The 18392-nt window shown below is 37.7% G+C and overlaps 1 protein-coding gene across 1 annotated transcript in view; it reads right to left on the minus strand.

Moving 5' to 3' along the window:
• Window positions 1-18392, minus strand: part of LOC150105763 (uncharacterized) — a 167830-nt gene that overhangs the window by 23660 nt on the left and 125778 nt on the right. The window contains exon 6 of the mRNA XM_090394549.1: window positions 12195-12353. Within this exon, the coding sequence (XP_090250675.1) occupies window positions 12195-12353 (159 nt within the window). The remainder of the gene's footprint in view (window positions 1-12194; window positions 12354-18392) is intronic.

The following is an 18392-nucleotide window of genomic DNA, read 5'->3' on the forward strand; positions in this document are numbered from 1 at the left end:
TTTCCATATTTGGGGCAGTCTAATGCATCCAAATTTGTTGAGATTTGGGGAGTTTTTTTTTTTTTTTTTTAGAGCTAAGGCTGATTCCAGGAATAATCTCTTATATTTATACTTGCTGCGGTGTAATAAAGTGGCTTTCTTCCAGTGTATTTTCTGGTGGGTATTCAAAGCATAGTCATCAAGTCCTGAGTGGCTGTGTTGGTGGAACCAGATATAGTCCTTATGTTCAGATATCATGATATTAGTTGTCTTGCCTGTTTGGCCGTAGTAGGACAGTTTGCAACTACAAGGGACCTAGTCTACTCCAGGTGGGTCTAAGGGAAGTGGCTGGTTATTTGCCAATGACTTGACAACTTGTTACAAACCATATAAAAAATTGGCATTTCTTATCTGCTCCACCAAAGACCAGCCACTTCCCCATTCAACTGTAAGTGATGTTACTGTGAAATGGAAATGCCTAGAAGCAACAATAGTACAACTGTCACCCGGTAGACCACATAAAATCACAGAGTGAAACTGCTGAGTGGTGAAGCATATGGCATGAAAAAAAAAAAAAAAAAAAAAAAAATTACTGCCCTTGGTTGAAACACATACTACCGAGTTCTGAAATGCCTCTGCAAGGAATGCCACCACTTCACCTGATGTTAGGCTTGTGTGCAGCTGCATTGTTATGAAAACCTATGTTCTTCAGTTGCACACAAGCCTAACATCGCATCAGCAAGGGCAATGCCAAGCATCAGGAACAGTTATTTAAATTAAGGGGATATTAGATCCCGCATTGTTTTAAAATCGAATAAGAAACTCAAAGATTGGAATCAGAGAGTTTCATGCCGAATATAGTATAAAAACTATAAAAGTATTGGCGAATACTAGCGTGAGCTAATGCAAGTAGTCCTAGAATGTAGTACAAACACGGGCAACTCTTTGCAAAGGTGGGTAAAGTTCTGATCACTATTCTTGGTATTTTCCATAATGTAAAAACACGTTTCCTAGGAAATGTATGCTGTTATTACGTTATGGTGGGAGGTCACTACCCAGACCGGTTTCAGCTTTTTTTTTTTTTTTTTTTTGAGGCTTCATCAGTGAGTAGCTAGACCAAATTAATACCGAAGGGTATAGCGAAAAGAACTTATATACTCTGCTATACGAGTTGTCCAAAAGGTGCACTTTTTTTCAGATAGATAAATCGGCCCTTCAGAACACACGTAATTTACAGACAAAAGATACTTGTTGTTGTTGTTGTGGTGGTGGTGATAGTGGGCAGTAGATGGTGCTGATGTAGTTGATTGGTAGTGGTGGAGACAGAGAGTTGTACACTAGGTGTCTTCCTGCGATGAGTCTTCAGACTCCTTGGAGGTGTCATGAATAATAATAATAAATTGGAGCAAATGGGAATTAATACAAATCTAGTAAAGGGTGGCTGATGGACAGATATCAAAGAGTGATTTATGGAGGATTTGAGTTCAGGAGAAGGCAAATGTGTGCCATTTATAGGCTTTAGTGAGATGTGGTTGACTGATGTTGATATGGTTATAGGAATAGAATGCAAGAGATATAGTGTCTTCAGAGAGGACAAAGGAACAGGATAGTGTTAAGAAGTTTGCTAATGATAGCATTGGAATTAAAGCCAAAAAGAGAAGTACATCAGGAGGTTAGGAATTCAGAATGTAGTTCATATGAGCTATTTAGTGTGAGGTAGAGGCCAACAGGACTATATATGTAACTGGATGCTGTTATAATCCGGGGGGAGACATAAGGGAGAATGTAGGATATGCACTCACAAATTAGCATGATGAGTACAGGTTGAGTGATTATTATTACCTGAAAGACAGAATTCAGGACTTTGTGGATAGCAATATGATACTCTAAAAACAGTATAGTTTTGTGAAGGGTAGATCTTGCCTCAGTAATTTGCTTACTTTTTTTATAATCAAATGACAATGGAATTATGGGATACTAAGAATATGGGATACTGGTCATGAAGATACTTCACATGCAAATATTGTTTGCTTATATTTGGATAAAGGATTAAACCAACAATATAATTTCTTGGCATCTTTAATTTAAAGTGACAATGGAGTTGGATAAGGAAAAATGGCTACTCAGTGATACTGCTAGAGACCTTGCAAAAGCATTTGAAAAGATTATGCATAAAACTGTAGTGCATACAGGAATCTGCATGGAGTGCATAGAGGAATCTTTATATGAACTTTTTCAATTGAAGGTGAGTTAGCCGATCCCATACGGAGGTAGCAGGGTTTTTTCTCTTGGAAACTCGGGTTTTTCAGATAGATAAATCGGCCCTTCAGAACACACGCAATTTACAGACAAAAGATACTTGTTGTTGTTGTGGTGGTGGTGGTGGTAGTGGGCAGTAGATGGTGCTGATGTAGTTGATTGGTAGTGGTGGAGACAGAGAGTTGTACACTAGGTGTCCTCCTGCAATGAGTCTTCAGACTCCTTGGAGGTGTCATGAATAATAATAATAATAATAATAATAATAATAAATTGGAGCAAATGGGAATTAATACAAATCTAGTAAAGGGTGGCTGATGGACAGATATCAAAGAGTGATTTATGGAGGATTTGAGTTCAGGAGAAGGCAAATGTGTGCCATTAGCCTTCTCCTGGTGGCAAATGGCACACTCAGTGGTGTGCCACAGGGCTTAGTATTTGATTGTCTTCTGTAGTTTGATTTCTATATCAATGATATAGAGAATGATTTGACAAGAAATATTGAGTTATTTGCTAATGATGCTTAACTTGGAAGAGCAATGATAAATGAAAGGGATTCAGAGACAATGCTTAAATAGACTATCAGTATGGCCAAAGTAAATGGATGCCAATTTAATGTAGTTAAGTGTAAGGTGATGCACATTGGGAAGAAATCAAAAGCTGTGTACTATATCAATAGAACTGAAATGTAGGAAACTGATGAGGCCAAGGGCTTGGGTGTGATTGTGGACAAGTACTATATAAGGCTTTAATAAGGTCGCATCTGGACTACTGTACAGAATCCAGAAACCCATGGATTCTGTGGTGATGAAATTGTGGAGAGTGTCCAGAGGCAAGTGACAAAGATTGTGGCAGGTCTGTAGAATGTTCTCTATGAGAACAGATTAATAGTCTGTAGACTTCAAAAATTTGCTGATAGATGAAAAAGAGGAGACATTTAAGTTATTAAAGGGGTTTTTATAGGATTGACACTGAAGACTTTTTTTCAGTACATGGGGGGGTACTTAAGGGTCAAAGCTATATAACTAAGAGGAGACCTCAACCTTTAAAGGAATGTGGAGAAACGACCAGTGCTTCTGACCTAATGTCCAATCCTCACCTTCTCGTGGTGCACCCAGTTGGGTATCTACCTGGATACCGAACGAACGAGGATGGGCTGGCAATTTGGGATTTAGCCAACCAAATTGTATTCTTATTGGCTTAAACCAAAATACAAAATGATGGTGCAACATGACAAAATTTCATGATGGCTGGGGCATCAACCGTTTAAACAAGGCCCACTGTTGTTTTCGCCAGGGAACCAGGGCGAACAGCGAAAAGTCGGCTACCAGAACAAATCTGAAAACACATCCCAACTCAACATCACCAGAGTTAAAGATCAGTACTATCAATATATTATGCCTGAATGGCAAAGAAATGGAGCTAGCTGAGGAATTAGATAAGTACTAGATCGACATAATAGAGGTGACTGAAACAAAAATAAACAAAAACTAGTGAGATCTTTTTGAGCAATAAATACAAAATGCTATATTCAGGCAATGAAAATCAAGGAAAAGAAGGAGTAGCCATAGTATTCAACTAAATACGAGGCTAATCTTCTTGAATGGCAGGATGTCTCAAGTAGAGTAATGTGGGCAAATATCAGAATGGGGAACTGGACAATGAGACTTATTTGTGCCTATGGTCCCACAGAAGGTTCTACTAAGGTAGAAGCGGAGGAATATTTTGAGGCTTCAGAAAAAGCAACTGACACAATGAAAAATAAAAAATTAATCCTTGTTGGGGATCTAAATAGCTGAGTAGGAAATGATTGTCAGACGTACAAAAATATTTTGGGAAAATTTGGAGAAAAGAGCAAAGCTAATAATAATGGCAAATACTTGTTGGATTTCTGCTCAGGACATGGAATGGTTATTACTAACACCATGTTGAAACATAAAATTGTGCACAAATTCAGATGGAGAGAAGTGGCAAGGAATAAGAAAAGTCTCATTGACTATTATTGTTGATAGTGATGTTTTCTCTCTGGTGCAGGACACCAGAGTGTACACAGGATTTGAAATTGGAAGTGATCACTATTTAGTCTTGAGCAGGATAAAATTGAATTTCATATTGAAAAGAAGAACATGTAAGAAAGTTTTAAAGCGAATAAAACTTGAGCAGCTCTCAGATGTGAACTGTAGACTAAACTACACAAATATTATTGAAAAAAAAAGTGAAAGAGTTTGAGAACAGGAACCAAACCTTGGAGAATTAGTGGCAAGCCTTCAAGAAAACCCTGATTGATTAAGCCAGAGAGGCATGTGGTGAAGTTGTGGTGAATTGTGGCGAATCCCCGATGATATTGGAGTAGAGCTCTCATAGTACCCATATATAAAAAGGGAAATAAAACTGAATGTGAGAATTACAGAGGTATTTCCCTACTGAGTGTTCCTGGTAAGATTTATGCCAGTATACTTGAGAAAAGCTTGAGATGAATTGTGGAAGAAAAGCTTGGTGAAGAACAAGCTGGATTCAGGCCAAATAGTGGCTGTCAGGATCAGATCTTCACTTTACGACAAATATTTGAGAAAGCATGGGAATATAACAAAGATCTGTATTTAAGTTTTGTCGATCTGGAAAAGGCATATGACAAGGTGCCAAGAGAGCTATTAAACACGCTACAGTTATATGGTGTCAATGGGGCATTATATCAAGCAATACTTAGTCTTTATTTGAGTTGTAAGTCAGCAGTTAGAATTGAAGGAAGTACAGGAAGATGGTTTAATGTTAAATCTGGTGTGAGACAAGGATGTACATTATCCCCCCTCTGTTATTCATTATCTACATGGATCACATTATGAAGGAAAGTGGTATTAAACATGATATCAGAATTGGAGATGTTAATGTACGCTCTTTGCTTTATGCAGACGATGTTATACTTCTAAATAAGTCCGCTACAAGTTTGCAAGTTTCCCTGACTAAATTGAATAACTGTTGTAATAGATATGGAATGAAGGTCAGCAATAAAAAAGACAAAGATGATGAAAATAGGTAGAATCGTTGAAAATATCAACTGTGTTGTGAATGGAGAACCTGTTGAACAAGTAAAATATTTCAGCTACTTAGGCACGATTTTTAGTGAAGATGGTAAATCAAATATGGAAACAACAGAATCAACAAAGAGCTGGTATGGTAGGAAGTCAATTGAATAAATTCATATGGAATAAGAGAGAAATTAGTCAGAACACTAAATTAGCTGTATACAAGACAGTGTTCAAACCAGTTTTAACTTATGGATCTGAGAGCCGGGTCAGAAGTAAAACACTTGACCAAAGACTAGGGACCTCAGATATGAGAGTCCTGAGAAAGATTAGAGGTATTAACAGATGACATCAATGGCAATATCATATTAAAAATGAGGATATTGGGAAAGAATTTGGCATTGTCAGCATCCAGGAATGTGACCTGCATCCAGGATTCTGTTTAAGTGACCATACCACCCGAGATTAGCAGAGCTAATCTCGGGTGGTATGGTCACTTAAACAGAATCAGCGAGGAAAGATTAGCAAAGCAAGTGTTCTCTGCCATTTTGGCAAGAAAAAGACCCAGAGGAAGACCAAGATATAGGTGGATTGATACAGTAAAAAGTGCCTTAGATGACAGAAATATAAGAACTGATAATATAGGTGTCTTGACATTTAACAGACTGATTTGGAGGAAAATTATAGATAGGAAGTTAGTAATGATGTAAATTTTTCATGTAGTACTATCATATCCTGTGTACCCCTTGAGGGTATATGTCAGGAATTTGATGATGATGATGACAAGCAGGGAAAGAACAAGGGATCACCAGTGGAAGTTGTATAAGAGTGCAGTTAACAAGGGCCTTAGGATTTGATTTTTTGCTTGGAGGGTGATGAATGGGTGAAATGGGTTGTCAGAGATGGGTGTGGGTACGTCATCAGTAAATGAGTTTAAGGAGAAGTATGATAAGTATTGTATGAATGATGGCTAGTGTATGTGAACAAATGATCTCCAACGATGAATCTTCTGATTCCATGGAAATGGTTGTATTATAATAATAATAATAATAATAATAAACTGCAGAGAAGGGCACAATGTGGTTGGGCCATATGCAGACTTTTGTTAAGAAAGGATATATGTGGAATTATAAGACTGGTGATTACGATAAGCTTAGGAGACAGCTTGGAGTTATAACACTGAATGAAGAGTTGAGCAGTAAGGAAATAAATGCAACATGGGAACTGACAAAGATATACATAACAGCATCAATGTGTGAATGTATTCTGAAGGCCAAAAGGCTGAATAAGGTAGGTATGTAATGGATGAATGTGGAGTTTAAGCATGAAATCTGGAAAAAGAATTGCAGCAAGTACAAGATGAATAATGGTAATAATCAGTTACATGAAGAGTATGAAGAACAAGCCAGGAGAGTAGTGGCGCACCCAGAGGGGGGGGGGGGGAGTAGCCTGGGCATCCCCCAAAGAAAAGGTAAAAACACTAGAAAATTTTCCAAAAATCTTTTCCTGATTAAAATTCATTTTTTTCACTTATGTTGTGTCGTGTCTTCTATTTCTATACTACTCATGAATCAGCGATCACTGCAGATGCTCAGTCATAGGTCGTATGCGATGCGTAGTGTGTATTCGCAAATCGTCTACTCAACTCCCCCCCCCCCAAAGGTTAAATTGTACCACTGCAGGAGAGTGACTCAGTTAGTAAAGAAATCAAAAGTAGAGTATGAACAGAAATTGGCAAATCAGGCAAAGAACAACCCTAGAGAGTTTTTTTAGATATGTGGCAAGTAGAAGGACGACTGACCATGGTAAGATGAAGTTGATGGATGAAAGTGGTAGAATGGTAACTGGTGCAACAGACACTGTTGAGATATTCAGTGATCAATTTATAAGGGTGTTTCATCCTGATCGGGGTGGAATCATGAGGAAATTAAGTGTTGAGGACATAGAAGAGGATGGCTTAATTGTGAGTGAACAAAAGGTATTTTAGGAAATAAACAAACACGATGTCAATAAGGCGATAGGATTTGATGACGTATCACCACACGCATCTTAAGGGAATGTTCCAGGGAATTGGCAGTACGATTGGCATGCCTGCTTAATAAGAGTCTTGCAACAGTACAGATTACAAGGGAGTGGAAGAGGATAAAATTGTTCCACTGCATAAAGGTGGTGATAAGGCTGTAGCTTCAAATTATAAGCCAATCTGTATATACAGAGGTGTGGTGAAGGTACTGGAGAGATTAGTGAGAAGTAGGACACAGAAATGAGTTGGTAACAGCAGTATTCTCTGTGGTTATCAGCATGGGTTTGTTAAAGGGAGATCATTTTCACTAACTTACTTATGTACTATAACCAGGTGACAAATACCTTGGATAGGGGAGATGCATATACTTGGATTTTGCAAAAGCTTTTGATAGACTGCCACACTATAAGCTGGTAAGTAAATTGAAACAGATGGGATTTGCTTGTTTTGTGGGATGAAAAACACGAGTTTCCATGAGAGATGTCTTAATAATAATAGCTATATTCCTGCATGTAGATTCATTTGCTTAATGTAATACATGGTAAATAAAATGCAGCAGTCCATGTGTTGATATTAACAGAAACGATGCCATAATTCTGCATACATTTTGGCACATTGCCTGTCAGCAATAACCACAAAACATCGCTGTAGAGAGTGCCACTATCACTTTCCATGAGTGTGCAAGCCATTGTAATTTTAGTCACCATTGAATCTGTATCTTAAAAATGTTTTTGATAATACTAGCTAGCTTCAGCTAGCAAAATGTCAGGTTGTAATGCTTAATTTAGTTATTGCATCAGGTAACGCTGAGCCAAGTGGAGTCTAGAAGGGGGGGGGGATAATGCTGGGTATAGAAATAGTGGCATTTTTATGCTTTATACTAATGCCACGAGTATCCAGAATAAAGGAGAGGAATTGGTGGCGCTGATAGCATCAGCCTGGCCAAAGATTATTGGGATCACTGAGACGTGGTTGACAGAAGAACATAATGACAGGAATAGAAGTAGCAGAGTACAGCATTTTTCGGCAGGATAGGAAAGGAAAGTGTGGTGGTGGAGTAGCGCTCCACCATAGGTGACGACTTATGTCCTCTAAGAATGGAGGCTTTGGAAGGCAGTGACGTTAATGATTTTGAAAGCATGTGGTGTGAGGTAGAGATAGGCAAGACGGGATATTTAGTAGGGTGTTGCTACAAGCCAAGGAGCACAAAAGGTGGGGACCAGGAGATGTTTAGACAGGTGAGCTTGGCAAGTGCAAGAAGAATGATTATTATGGGAGATTTTAACTACAACAGTATAAATTGGGGAGAGGAAGATGCGTGATGTGTATGTAACAATAAGGGAATGGAATTTCTAGAATTCTTGAGGGACATATGTCTTAGGCAACACGTAACAGAGGGAACAAGAGGTTCAAGAGTTTTGGATTTAGTCATAGCATCAGAAGAGATGATAATAACTGAGATGACATCTTTACCACCAGTTGGAGAGAGTTACTATGTGCTTCTGACTTGGAAGATGAATTGACATGTAGGAATATCAAAGAGATGGGAACATATGTGGAATTATAAGGCAGGAGATTATAACAGTCTTAGACATCAACTTGGGGAAGTTTCATGGAGGGGAGGAATTGGAAGGGCGGGATATCATTTGTGATTGGGCAAATTGTGAAGGAATATTTGTTAGCAGCAATAGTAAGCTGTATTCCACAAGTGAAGAAGAGGACACAATTTGGTGTAAAGTGGATGACAAACAATATTAAACAGGAACTGCGTGTGAAAAAGAGGCTGTGGAAGAGATATAAGGAGACAGGTGAAGAGAAGATGCATGAAGAATATAAGACACAGGCCAGAAGAGTGACTAGTGTGGTAAGGAAAGCGAAACTGGAATATGAGAGGAGATTGGCCCTAAGATCCAAAGAAAATCCTAGGGAATTTTTTAGCTACATGGTCAGTAAGAGGAGAAATGATTGTGGAAGAATGACATTATGGGATAAAAATGGGAATAGTGGAATTGTTAAATGAACACTTTATTGGTGTATTTCATCCTGTAGGAGTAAATTTTAATACAAGAGGGATAGGGCAGGTTGGAGGATTAGAGGTGCAGGAGGAGAGAGCGTGTTTCAAATACTGAGTACTCTGGATGTCAGTAAAACTATGGGACTGGATGGGAGTTTTGAGAGAATGTGCTAAAGAACTGACAGCTCCTTTGACCTGGTTTTCAATGAAAGTCTGGATATGAGAATGGTGCCCAGGGAATGGAAGGAAGGTAAGATAGTGCCACTGCCTAAGGGAGGTAGCACACTGGAAGTGTCTAATTATAGGCCAGTTTGTGTGTCATGAGTAGTTAAGATCTTGGAGAAATTAGTTAGGGACTGAATACAACACTGGGCAGAAGAGAGTAATGTTATCTGTGAGAGTCAACACGGATTTGTGAAGGGGGATAAGCCCTTGTTTTAATAATATGCTAGCCTTTTATAATAAAGTTATAAGAGCAGTAGATGAGGGAAAGGTATATACTGCATTTTCTTGGATTTAGTGAAGGCATTTGACAGGGTTCCACATGATAAGCTGATATTTAAGTTGCAGCACATTAGTTTGGATGTCAGGTTGGTCAACTGGATTCAGGATTGGCTGTCCGATAGGGAGTTGTGTATGGTGGGGCAGTTTCAAGGAGGCAGAGGGTTACAAGTGGGGTTCCACAGGGCTCAGTACTGGGACCTATATGTTTAACCTTTATATCAATGACATTTTCAGTGGATTGCAGGGGGATATTCAGTCATTTCCGGATGATATGAAGCTGGGATGGGTTATAAATATAAGGTGTCCCAAAATTCATGCAAGATTTAAATTTAGCGCCATTTCTGCAGTAAAGTGTTGCCAAAGAGAAAAAAAAGACTGTGACACCTGACAGTTCAGGGTCATTAAAAATGGAGTGCTACACAAAGAACAACACATTTTCATTGTTGAGCAATATTTTAAAAATAATGAAGGTTTCGCAGCTACAGTTCGCAATTTTCGTACAAAACATGGTCGGAATAGTGATTTAACTTTATCAACTGTGAAAATATTAATTAAAAAATTCAAGGAAACTGGATCAATTAGTGATCTTATACACTCTGGCCATCCTTCAACAAGTCGTTCAACAGAAAACATCGAGGCAGTTCGTGAGAGTGTTGCTGAGAATCCAGGAGCATCAATTCGGCACCGTGGTCTTGAATTGGGCATTTCGAGAAGCTCTCTACAGCATATTCTCATGAAAGATTTGCATATTTATGCTTACAAAGTTCAATTGACTCAGGAACTGAAACCTACTGACCACACACACAGCGAAGAGAGATCGTTGAATGGATTATGGAACAACAAGTGGATGCTTATTTTTCGAACAAAATCATCTTCAGCGATGAGGCTCATTTTCATCTTGATGGCTTCGTTAATTGACAAAATTGTTGCATTTGGAGTTCAGAAAATCCACGAGTGATTGTTGAGAAACAAATGCATCCACAACGTGTCACTGTTCGGTGCAGATTTTGGGCTGGAGGCATCATCGGTGTCCATTCTTCTTCGAAAATGCGGCTGGTAAGGCAATAACAGTTAATGGTGCTCGCTATCGCGACATGATAATCCAGTTTTTTGTACCTAAATTGCAAGATATGGATGTGGACGACATGTGGTTTCAACAAGACGGTGCCACATGCGATACAGCCCGAGAAACAATTTAATTACTGCATGAGTCATTTCCTGGTCGTGTAATTTCCCGTTTTGGTGATCAGAATTGGCCGCCCAGATCATGTGACTTAACGGCGTTGGACTTTTTTCTTTGGGGTTTTTTGAAGTCTAAGGTTTATGCCAACAAGCTCACAACCACCCACGCCTTGAAGGAGGAAACTGAGCGCTGTATCAACGAAATTCAGCCACATTTATGCAAAAACAGTCATGGAAAATTTCGACAAAAGAGTGCATATGTGCCAGCAAAGTCATGGAGGCCATTTACCCGATATACTATTCCATGCATAACCCTATACTCTATACTTTATGAATCAATAAGAAATTACAATTTTTAATTAAAAACTTGTGTTTTCTATCAAAATTACTTCTTGCGTGAATTTTGGGACTATCTGTAATAGTGCAGATGTGGTAGTTCTGCAGGAAGATTTGAATAAGCTAGAACAGATGGGAAAATGAATGGGGGTATCGGTTTAATGCAGCAAAATGTAAGGTCTTGAGGTTTAGGATACATCGATGGGAGGTTGCATACTTGATTGGTGGAGCTGTACTGGAGGAAGTAAACATTCATATTTCAATATGAATGTTTCAACATGAGTATTAGCAGTTCACTCATAACTGATTCATGTTCTGCTAGGGATTGTGATTTGCTCAAAATCAATTTTGGATAATTATGAAGAGAGAAAACGATAAATTAATTACTGACTGGAACAACTAATTCGTTTTGTGTTTTTTGTAATGCAGCAGCATCATTTCAAATGAAATCATCAGTCGACTGAAGATGCATCATTTTTTTATGTGTATTTTGATGAAGTGAGTTATTTTGTTACTTTATCCTTTAGATGAAAGAAAATGTTTTTCCTGCCATCCTATTAATTATGGTGGACATTTTTATTTCACTGATTCACAGAATATTAACAATTTTGAAGGGTATTAAACTTAATAATAAAAATGTAGGAAAAAAAAACATCCTTAGTCTGCCCACAGTACAAATCTGTTCTAGGTTTACAAAAACGTTTTGCGATTGAGAGCCATAAAAACATAACAAAATACTTTTATTTTGTCAGTATTGTGCAATTTACAATTATATTTATCAATAAAGGAATTCTTAGTAACTTTTTTTTTATTTTTATAATATATAATATATAATACATAATCAACAATCTTTTGCCTTCTCTCATAGAAAACTTACCGTTTTCATATATTTCAGAATCTTCTCCCCACAAGAGTAACAATTCACAAATCTCTGCTGGCATATACTATTCACATGCTTTGAATAATCTATACGACTGATTTTGGCATTACAAAGCTTGCATTCTAGTTGTACCAAATCACACACACTTACATGTTTCTAGAAAGACAAAAAAAAATATTCTTAAATGGTGATATCCATCATCAATTTCTTATCAAAGTATGCAAATTATATTGAAATACATACCATGATCCAACAACTGTCTAGGAAATTTTGTTCATCTATATAGCCTAGTTTCACGGCCATGCCTACAGGTATATTACAATTCTCATACACTGATATCTCACCTAATGCCTATAATCAAAAATTATAGGCATTAGGTGAGATTTGGTTGATGGAGGAGGGTGTAGTTATAGGGATAGAACTGAAAGGATTTTGTATATTTAGGATGGATAAAGAGAACAGTATGGTTATAGCAGAAAAACTACAACCAACAGGAGTTCAGCAGGAAAACAGTAATAGAGTTATGAGAGGGAGTTCATTAAAGGCTATCTGCGCTCATTGAAATTAAATTCAATGAACAAAAATTATGTAATAATCATTATGAGAGATTTTAACTCTCAGCTCTTAGCTAAAGAGTAATAAGGGAGATATAGTAAGACCATAAGGGAGAAGAAAATAAAAGTTACAGAAATCTACTGAGAGATAATCACTTAAAATGACATGTGATGGAAGGCCCAAGCTAAGGCAGTTCTGAATCTGGCAGCATCATTAGAGGATCTGTCTTAACTAAAATTATAACTGTGTTATAGCCCATAACCTTACTTCTGAACATGAGGAAAAAAATCATGGGATTTTATATATATATATATATATATTATAATAAATATAAATATATAAATATATAATATAAATATATAAATATATAATATAAATATATAAATATATAATATAAATAGATATAGATAAATAAGATATAGGTGGATTGATACAGTAAAAAGTGCCTTAGATGACAGAAATATAAGAACTGATAATATAGGTGTCTTGACATTTAACAGACTGATTTGGAGGAAAATTATAGATAGGAAGTTAGTAATGATGTAAATTTTTCATGTAGTACTATCATATCCTGTGTACCCCTTGAGGGTATATGTCAGGAATTTGATGATGATGATGACAAGCAGGGAAAGAACAAGGGATCACCAGTGGAAGTTGTATAAGAGTGCAGTTAACAAGGGCCTTAGGATTTGATTTTTTGCTTGGAGGGTGATGAATGGGTGAAATGGGTTGTCAGAGATGGGTGTGGGTACGTCATCAGTAAATGAGTTTAAGGAGAAGTATGATAAGTATTGTATGAATGATGGCTAGTGTATGTGAACAAATGATCTCCAACGATGAATCTTCTGATTCCATGGAAATGGTTGTATTATAATAATAATAATAATAATAATAAACTGCAGAGAAGGGCACAATGTGGTTGGGCCATATGCAGACTTTTGTTAAGAAAGGATATATGTGGAATTATAAGACTGGTGATTACGATAAGCTTAGGAGACAGCTTGGAGTTATAACACTGAATGAAGAGTTGAGCAGTAAGGAAATAAATGCAACATGGGAACTGACAAAGATATACATAACAGCATCAATGTGTGAATGTATTCTGAAGGCCAAAAGGCTGAATAAGGTAGGTATGTAATGGATGAATGTGGAGTTTAAGCATGAAATCTGGAAAAAGAATTGCAGCAAGTACAAGATGAATAATGGTAATAATCAGTTACATGAAGAGTATGAAGAACAAGCCAGGAGAGTAGTGGCGCACCCAGAGGGGGGGGGGGGAGTAGCCTGGGCATCCCCCAAAGAAAAGGTAAAAACACTAGAAAATTTTCCAAAAATCTTTTCCTGATTAAAATTCATTTTTTTCACTTATGTTGTGTCGTGTCTTCTATTTCTATACTACTCATGAATCAGCGATCACTGCAGATGCTCAGTCATAGGTCGTATGCGATGCGTAGTGTGTATTCGCAAATCGTCTACTCAACTCCCCCCCCCCCAAAGGTTAAATTGTACCACTGCAGGAGAGTGACTCAGTTAGTAAAGAAATCAAAAGTAGAGTATGAACAGAAATTGGCAAATCAGGCAAAGAACAACCCTAGAGAGTTTTTTTAGATATGTGGCAAGTAGAAGGACGACTGACCATGGTAAGATGAAGTTGATGGATGAAAGTGGTAGAATGGTAACTGGTGCAACAGACACTGTTGAGATATTCAGTGATCAATTTATAAGGGTGTTTCATCCTGATCGGGGTGGAATCATGAGGAAATTAAGTGTTGAGGACATAGAAGAGGATGGCTTAATTGTGAGTGAACAAAAGGTATTTTAGGAAATAAACAAACACGATGTCAATAAGGCGATAGGATTTGATGACGTATCACCACACGCATCTTAAGGGAATGTTTTCCAGGGAATTGGCAGTACGATTGGCATGCCTGCTTAATAAGAGTCTTGCAACAGTACAGATTACAAGGGAGTGGAAGAGGATAAAATTGTTCCACTGCATAAAGGTGGTGATAAGGCTGTAGCTTCAAATTATAAGCCAATCTGTATATACAGAGGTGTGGTGAAGGTACTGGAGAGATTAGTGAGAAGTAGGACACAGAAATGAGTTGGTAACAGCAGTATTCTCTGTGGTTATCAGCATGGGTTTGTTAAAGGGAGATCATTTTCACTAACTTACTTATGTACTATAACCAGGTTATATAATATAATATAAATATATATATATAATTGAGTGAAGCAGCACTGGACTGCATTGTTGGAGTAATAAGAATAAATCAGGAGATAAATGGATGAGTTGTGTTACTGCACATGGAAATGTTATGAAAAGAATATAAGAAAGTATTTGACAAGCAAACTAAAGAGTGGTACAACGTGCAGGAGGAGGGGAGAGAGAGAGAGAGAGAGAGAGAGAGAAAGAGAGAGAGAGAGAGAACAGAAAATATAGAAATTGTTTAATTATTAAACGAACATTTTGCCAGAGAATATTATTCAGTCAACCTCTATGTGTCTGAAGTGGACTGAAGACGTTCTTCTGAGGATAATTAAGTAGACTGCTGATTGCAGTGACTAGCCTCAGAAGTTTGAAATGCTAATGGATAATGTTCTGACCACCATTATGTGGAGTATGTCAAAAACTGGTGAAGTCTGGTCAATCTGCAGCAACTAAATCCTCTATCTATATCTTCAAGTTGGTGAGCTCATTAGTAGCACTGGATATATCAAAGGTATTAGCCAATCATGCTGCTGAAAACTATTTAGGAGTGAACTAATGTAACAAGAAGTAAAGCTCACATCCCTCAGAAGAAATGCTAAACCTCCTAGATGTCTAGTACAACTGAAATATCACCATTCTGCTTATCTGAAGCTTGAAATGGCCAAGAATGATGTCTGCATTATAGAGCAAAGTCACAGTTACTTTCTTTCTCATTTCTTCCAGCATGCAACATGAGAGCAGATTTTAGAATAATGTCAGACATTATGGAGAGACCCAACATTTCTTCTTTTTGAGGGTGCAGAAACTAGATACTGGACAAAACTTAATGAAAATACTTTAGGTTTCCAGGTCATCCAGTGAATAACCTTACTGCCACTATTTGCAAGGCATAACTGGAGAGAGAGAGAGTCTCAATAGTGGTACTCAAGGAAGAGGCATGATTTGCAAAGGAGAATGGTGACCTGTGTAAAGCTCAGCATGGAATTCATTGGTGTAAGTCCATGTCCATCTCAATTTCAACTGAAAAAAAAAAACACACACACACACACGCATGCACACACACACACATATAGGTAACCCTCGTTATATATATATATATACAGGTAACCCTCGTATAATGCAGATATTAGGTTCAATAGAAATGCCGCGTTATATAAATAGCGTTATGCGAGACTTAGATCACATAGAAAAAGTAGTTAGGTTCCGAAATCGTTTTTTTTTTTTTAAAATTATATAAACAACAATGACATGACATATCCAACAAAAACAATATTTTTATTTAATTCAGATAATTCATGCAAGTTAAGAAAACATAAACTACGAGACAATTACACAGTATAAAATTATAAAAATTACAAATTGTGCATAAATTTCATTGCCCATAATGCATAAATGTTTTAGACACAATAAAATAAAGCGCATATTTTAATCATCATCAGTGTCTTCAGAAATAACATTTCGTAGATGTTCTTTAAGTGGCCAGAGGTCGTCACCACTTGATATCTCTTAGACATCATTTGTTTTAATTCTTATTGCATACTTCAGCTGGTTTAGTTATCAAGAAGTCAGTAATAAGACTTTGTTTACCACTATGCTGCAATTTTTTATTAAGTTCATAATATGGGGCTAAACAAATATCCAATTGTCTCGTGAATTTTTCCGATCGCTCAATAGAGGGATCATTATCCGTAAAATAACTTCCTAACTTTCTTGACAAATCCCTTCCTTCTGCTAATTTCTTTAAACTGAATTCTTTAACGGATTCATCACAATCAGAATCTTCGACAGAACCTTCCCCTTCTTTAATGCCATCTATTAATTGTACCAGTTCCTCCTCATTTAAATTTGTTTCTCCATGAATTAATTCACGAATTTCGTTTTCAACCATATCACAAAAGTTCTCCCCACCAAAAATGTGCGCGACGTTTAATATACGATATAGCTCGGCATCCACTGGAAGTACTAAATTTATTATTATTATTATTATTATTATTATTATTATTTAGGCCTCCGTGGAGTCAAAATACTCATCGTGGGAGGTACCCCCCCCCAAGAAACACAAAGTCTATCATACCACTCCTTAAACTCATTGACCGTTCTCGCTCACACCACTCCATCAAGCAATGCATTCCATGATTCAACCACCCTCCATGCAAAGAAACTATTCCTCACCCTCTTGCTCACAGTTTCCTTTAGTAACTTCCAGGGATGGCCTCTTGTCATCACTCCTCTCCGCTGTTCAACCAAGCAAAAGAAATCCCCAGTGTCAACCCTGTAACCACCTATCAACAGTTCAAAAGTCTTAATCATATCATCTCTCCTTCTTCTATCCACCAAACTCTGCAGTCCACATTCCTTCAGCCGATCCGCATAACTATCATTGTACAGTCCTGAAACCATCTTTGTTATCCGCCTTTGTACTTTTTCCACAGTTAATTTATCCCCTTCAAATCCTGGAGATTAAATCTGAGAACAACAGTACAAGTGTGGTCTGATCAGAGTCTTATACAATGGAATGATTACCCTTTTATCTCTGCAGGTCAGTGTCCTTCTCATTATTGCAGCAATCCTCTGTGTTACCTTCACTATCTTTGCAATATGTCCCCTAAATTTCAGGTTTCTATCAATCATCAACCCCAGATCTCTTGTCTCCCCTACTTCCTCCAGTTTAACCCCCTCCCATAGAGTATGCAGCATCCCATCGATGTGTCCCAAACCTCAAGACATTACATTTTGCTGCATTAAACTGACACCCCCATTCATTTACCCATCTATCTAGCTTATTCAAATCCTCTTGCAGGGCTGCCGCATCTGCACTATTACTAGTAATCCTTCCCAGCTTTGCATCATCCACAAACAACTGAATATCCCTTGCAATCCAATGACAATGTCATTGATATAAAGGTTAAACAATATAGGTCCCAGTACTGAGCCCTGTGGAATCCCACTTGTAACCTTCTGCCTCCTTGACACTGCCCCATCATACACAACTCTCTGATACCTATCGGACAGTTAATCCTGAATCCAGTTGACCAATCTGACATCCAGACCCATGTGCTGCAACTTAAATAACAGCTTATCATGTGGAACTCTGTCAAATGCCTTCGCTAAGTCTAAGAAAATGGCAGTATATGCCTTTCCCTCATCTAATGCTCTTGTAACTTTATCATAAAAGGCTAGCATACTGTTAAAACAAGAACGCCCCTTCAGAAATCCATGTTGACTCTCACGGATAACATTACCCTCATCTGCCCAATGACACACAAACTAGCCTATAAATAGACACTTCCAGTCTGCTACTGCCCTTATGCAATGGCACTATCTTACCTTCCTTCCATTCCATGGGCACCTTTCCTGCAGCCAGACTTCATTGAAAAGCCAGACCAAAGGCACTGTCAGTTCCCTAGCATATTCTCTCAAAACTCGTG

The sequence above is a fragment of the Typopeltis vanoorti genome, chromosome 6, assembly GCF_054136105.1.
Source record: "Typopeltis vanoorti isolate ZY-2024b chromosome 6, IOZ_Tvanoo_1.0, whole genome shotgun sequence".
Classification (NCBI taxonomy): Eukaryota; Metazoa; Arthropoda; class Arachnida; order Uropygi; family Thelyphonidae; genus Typopeltis; species Typopeltis vanoorti.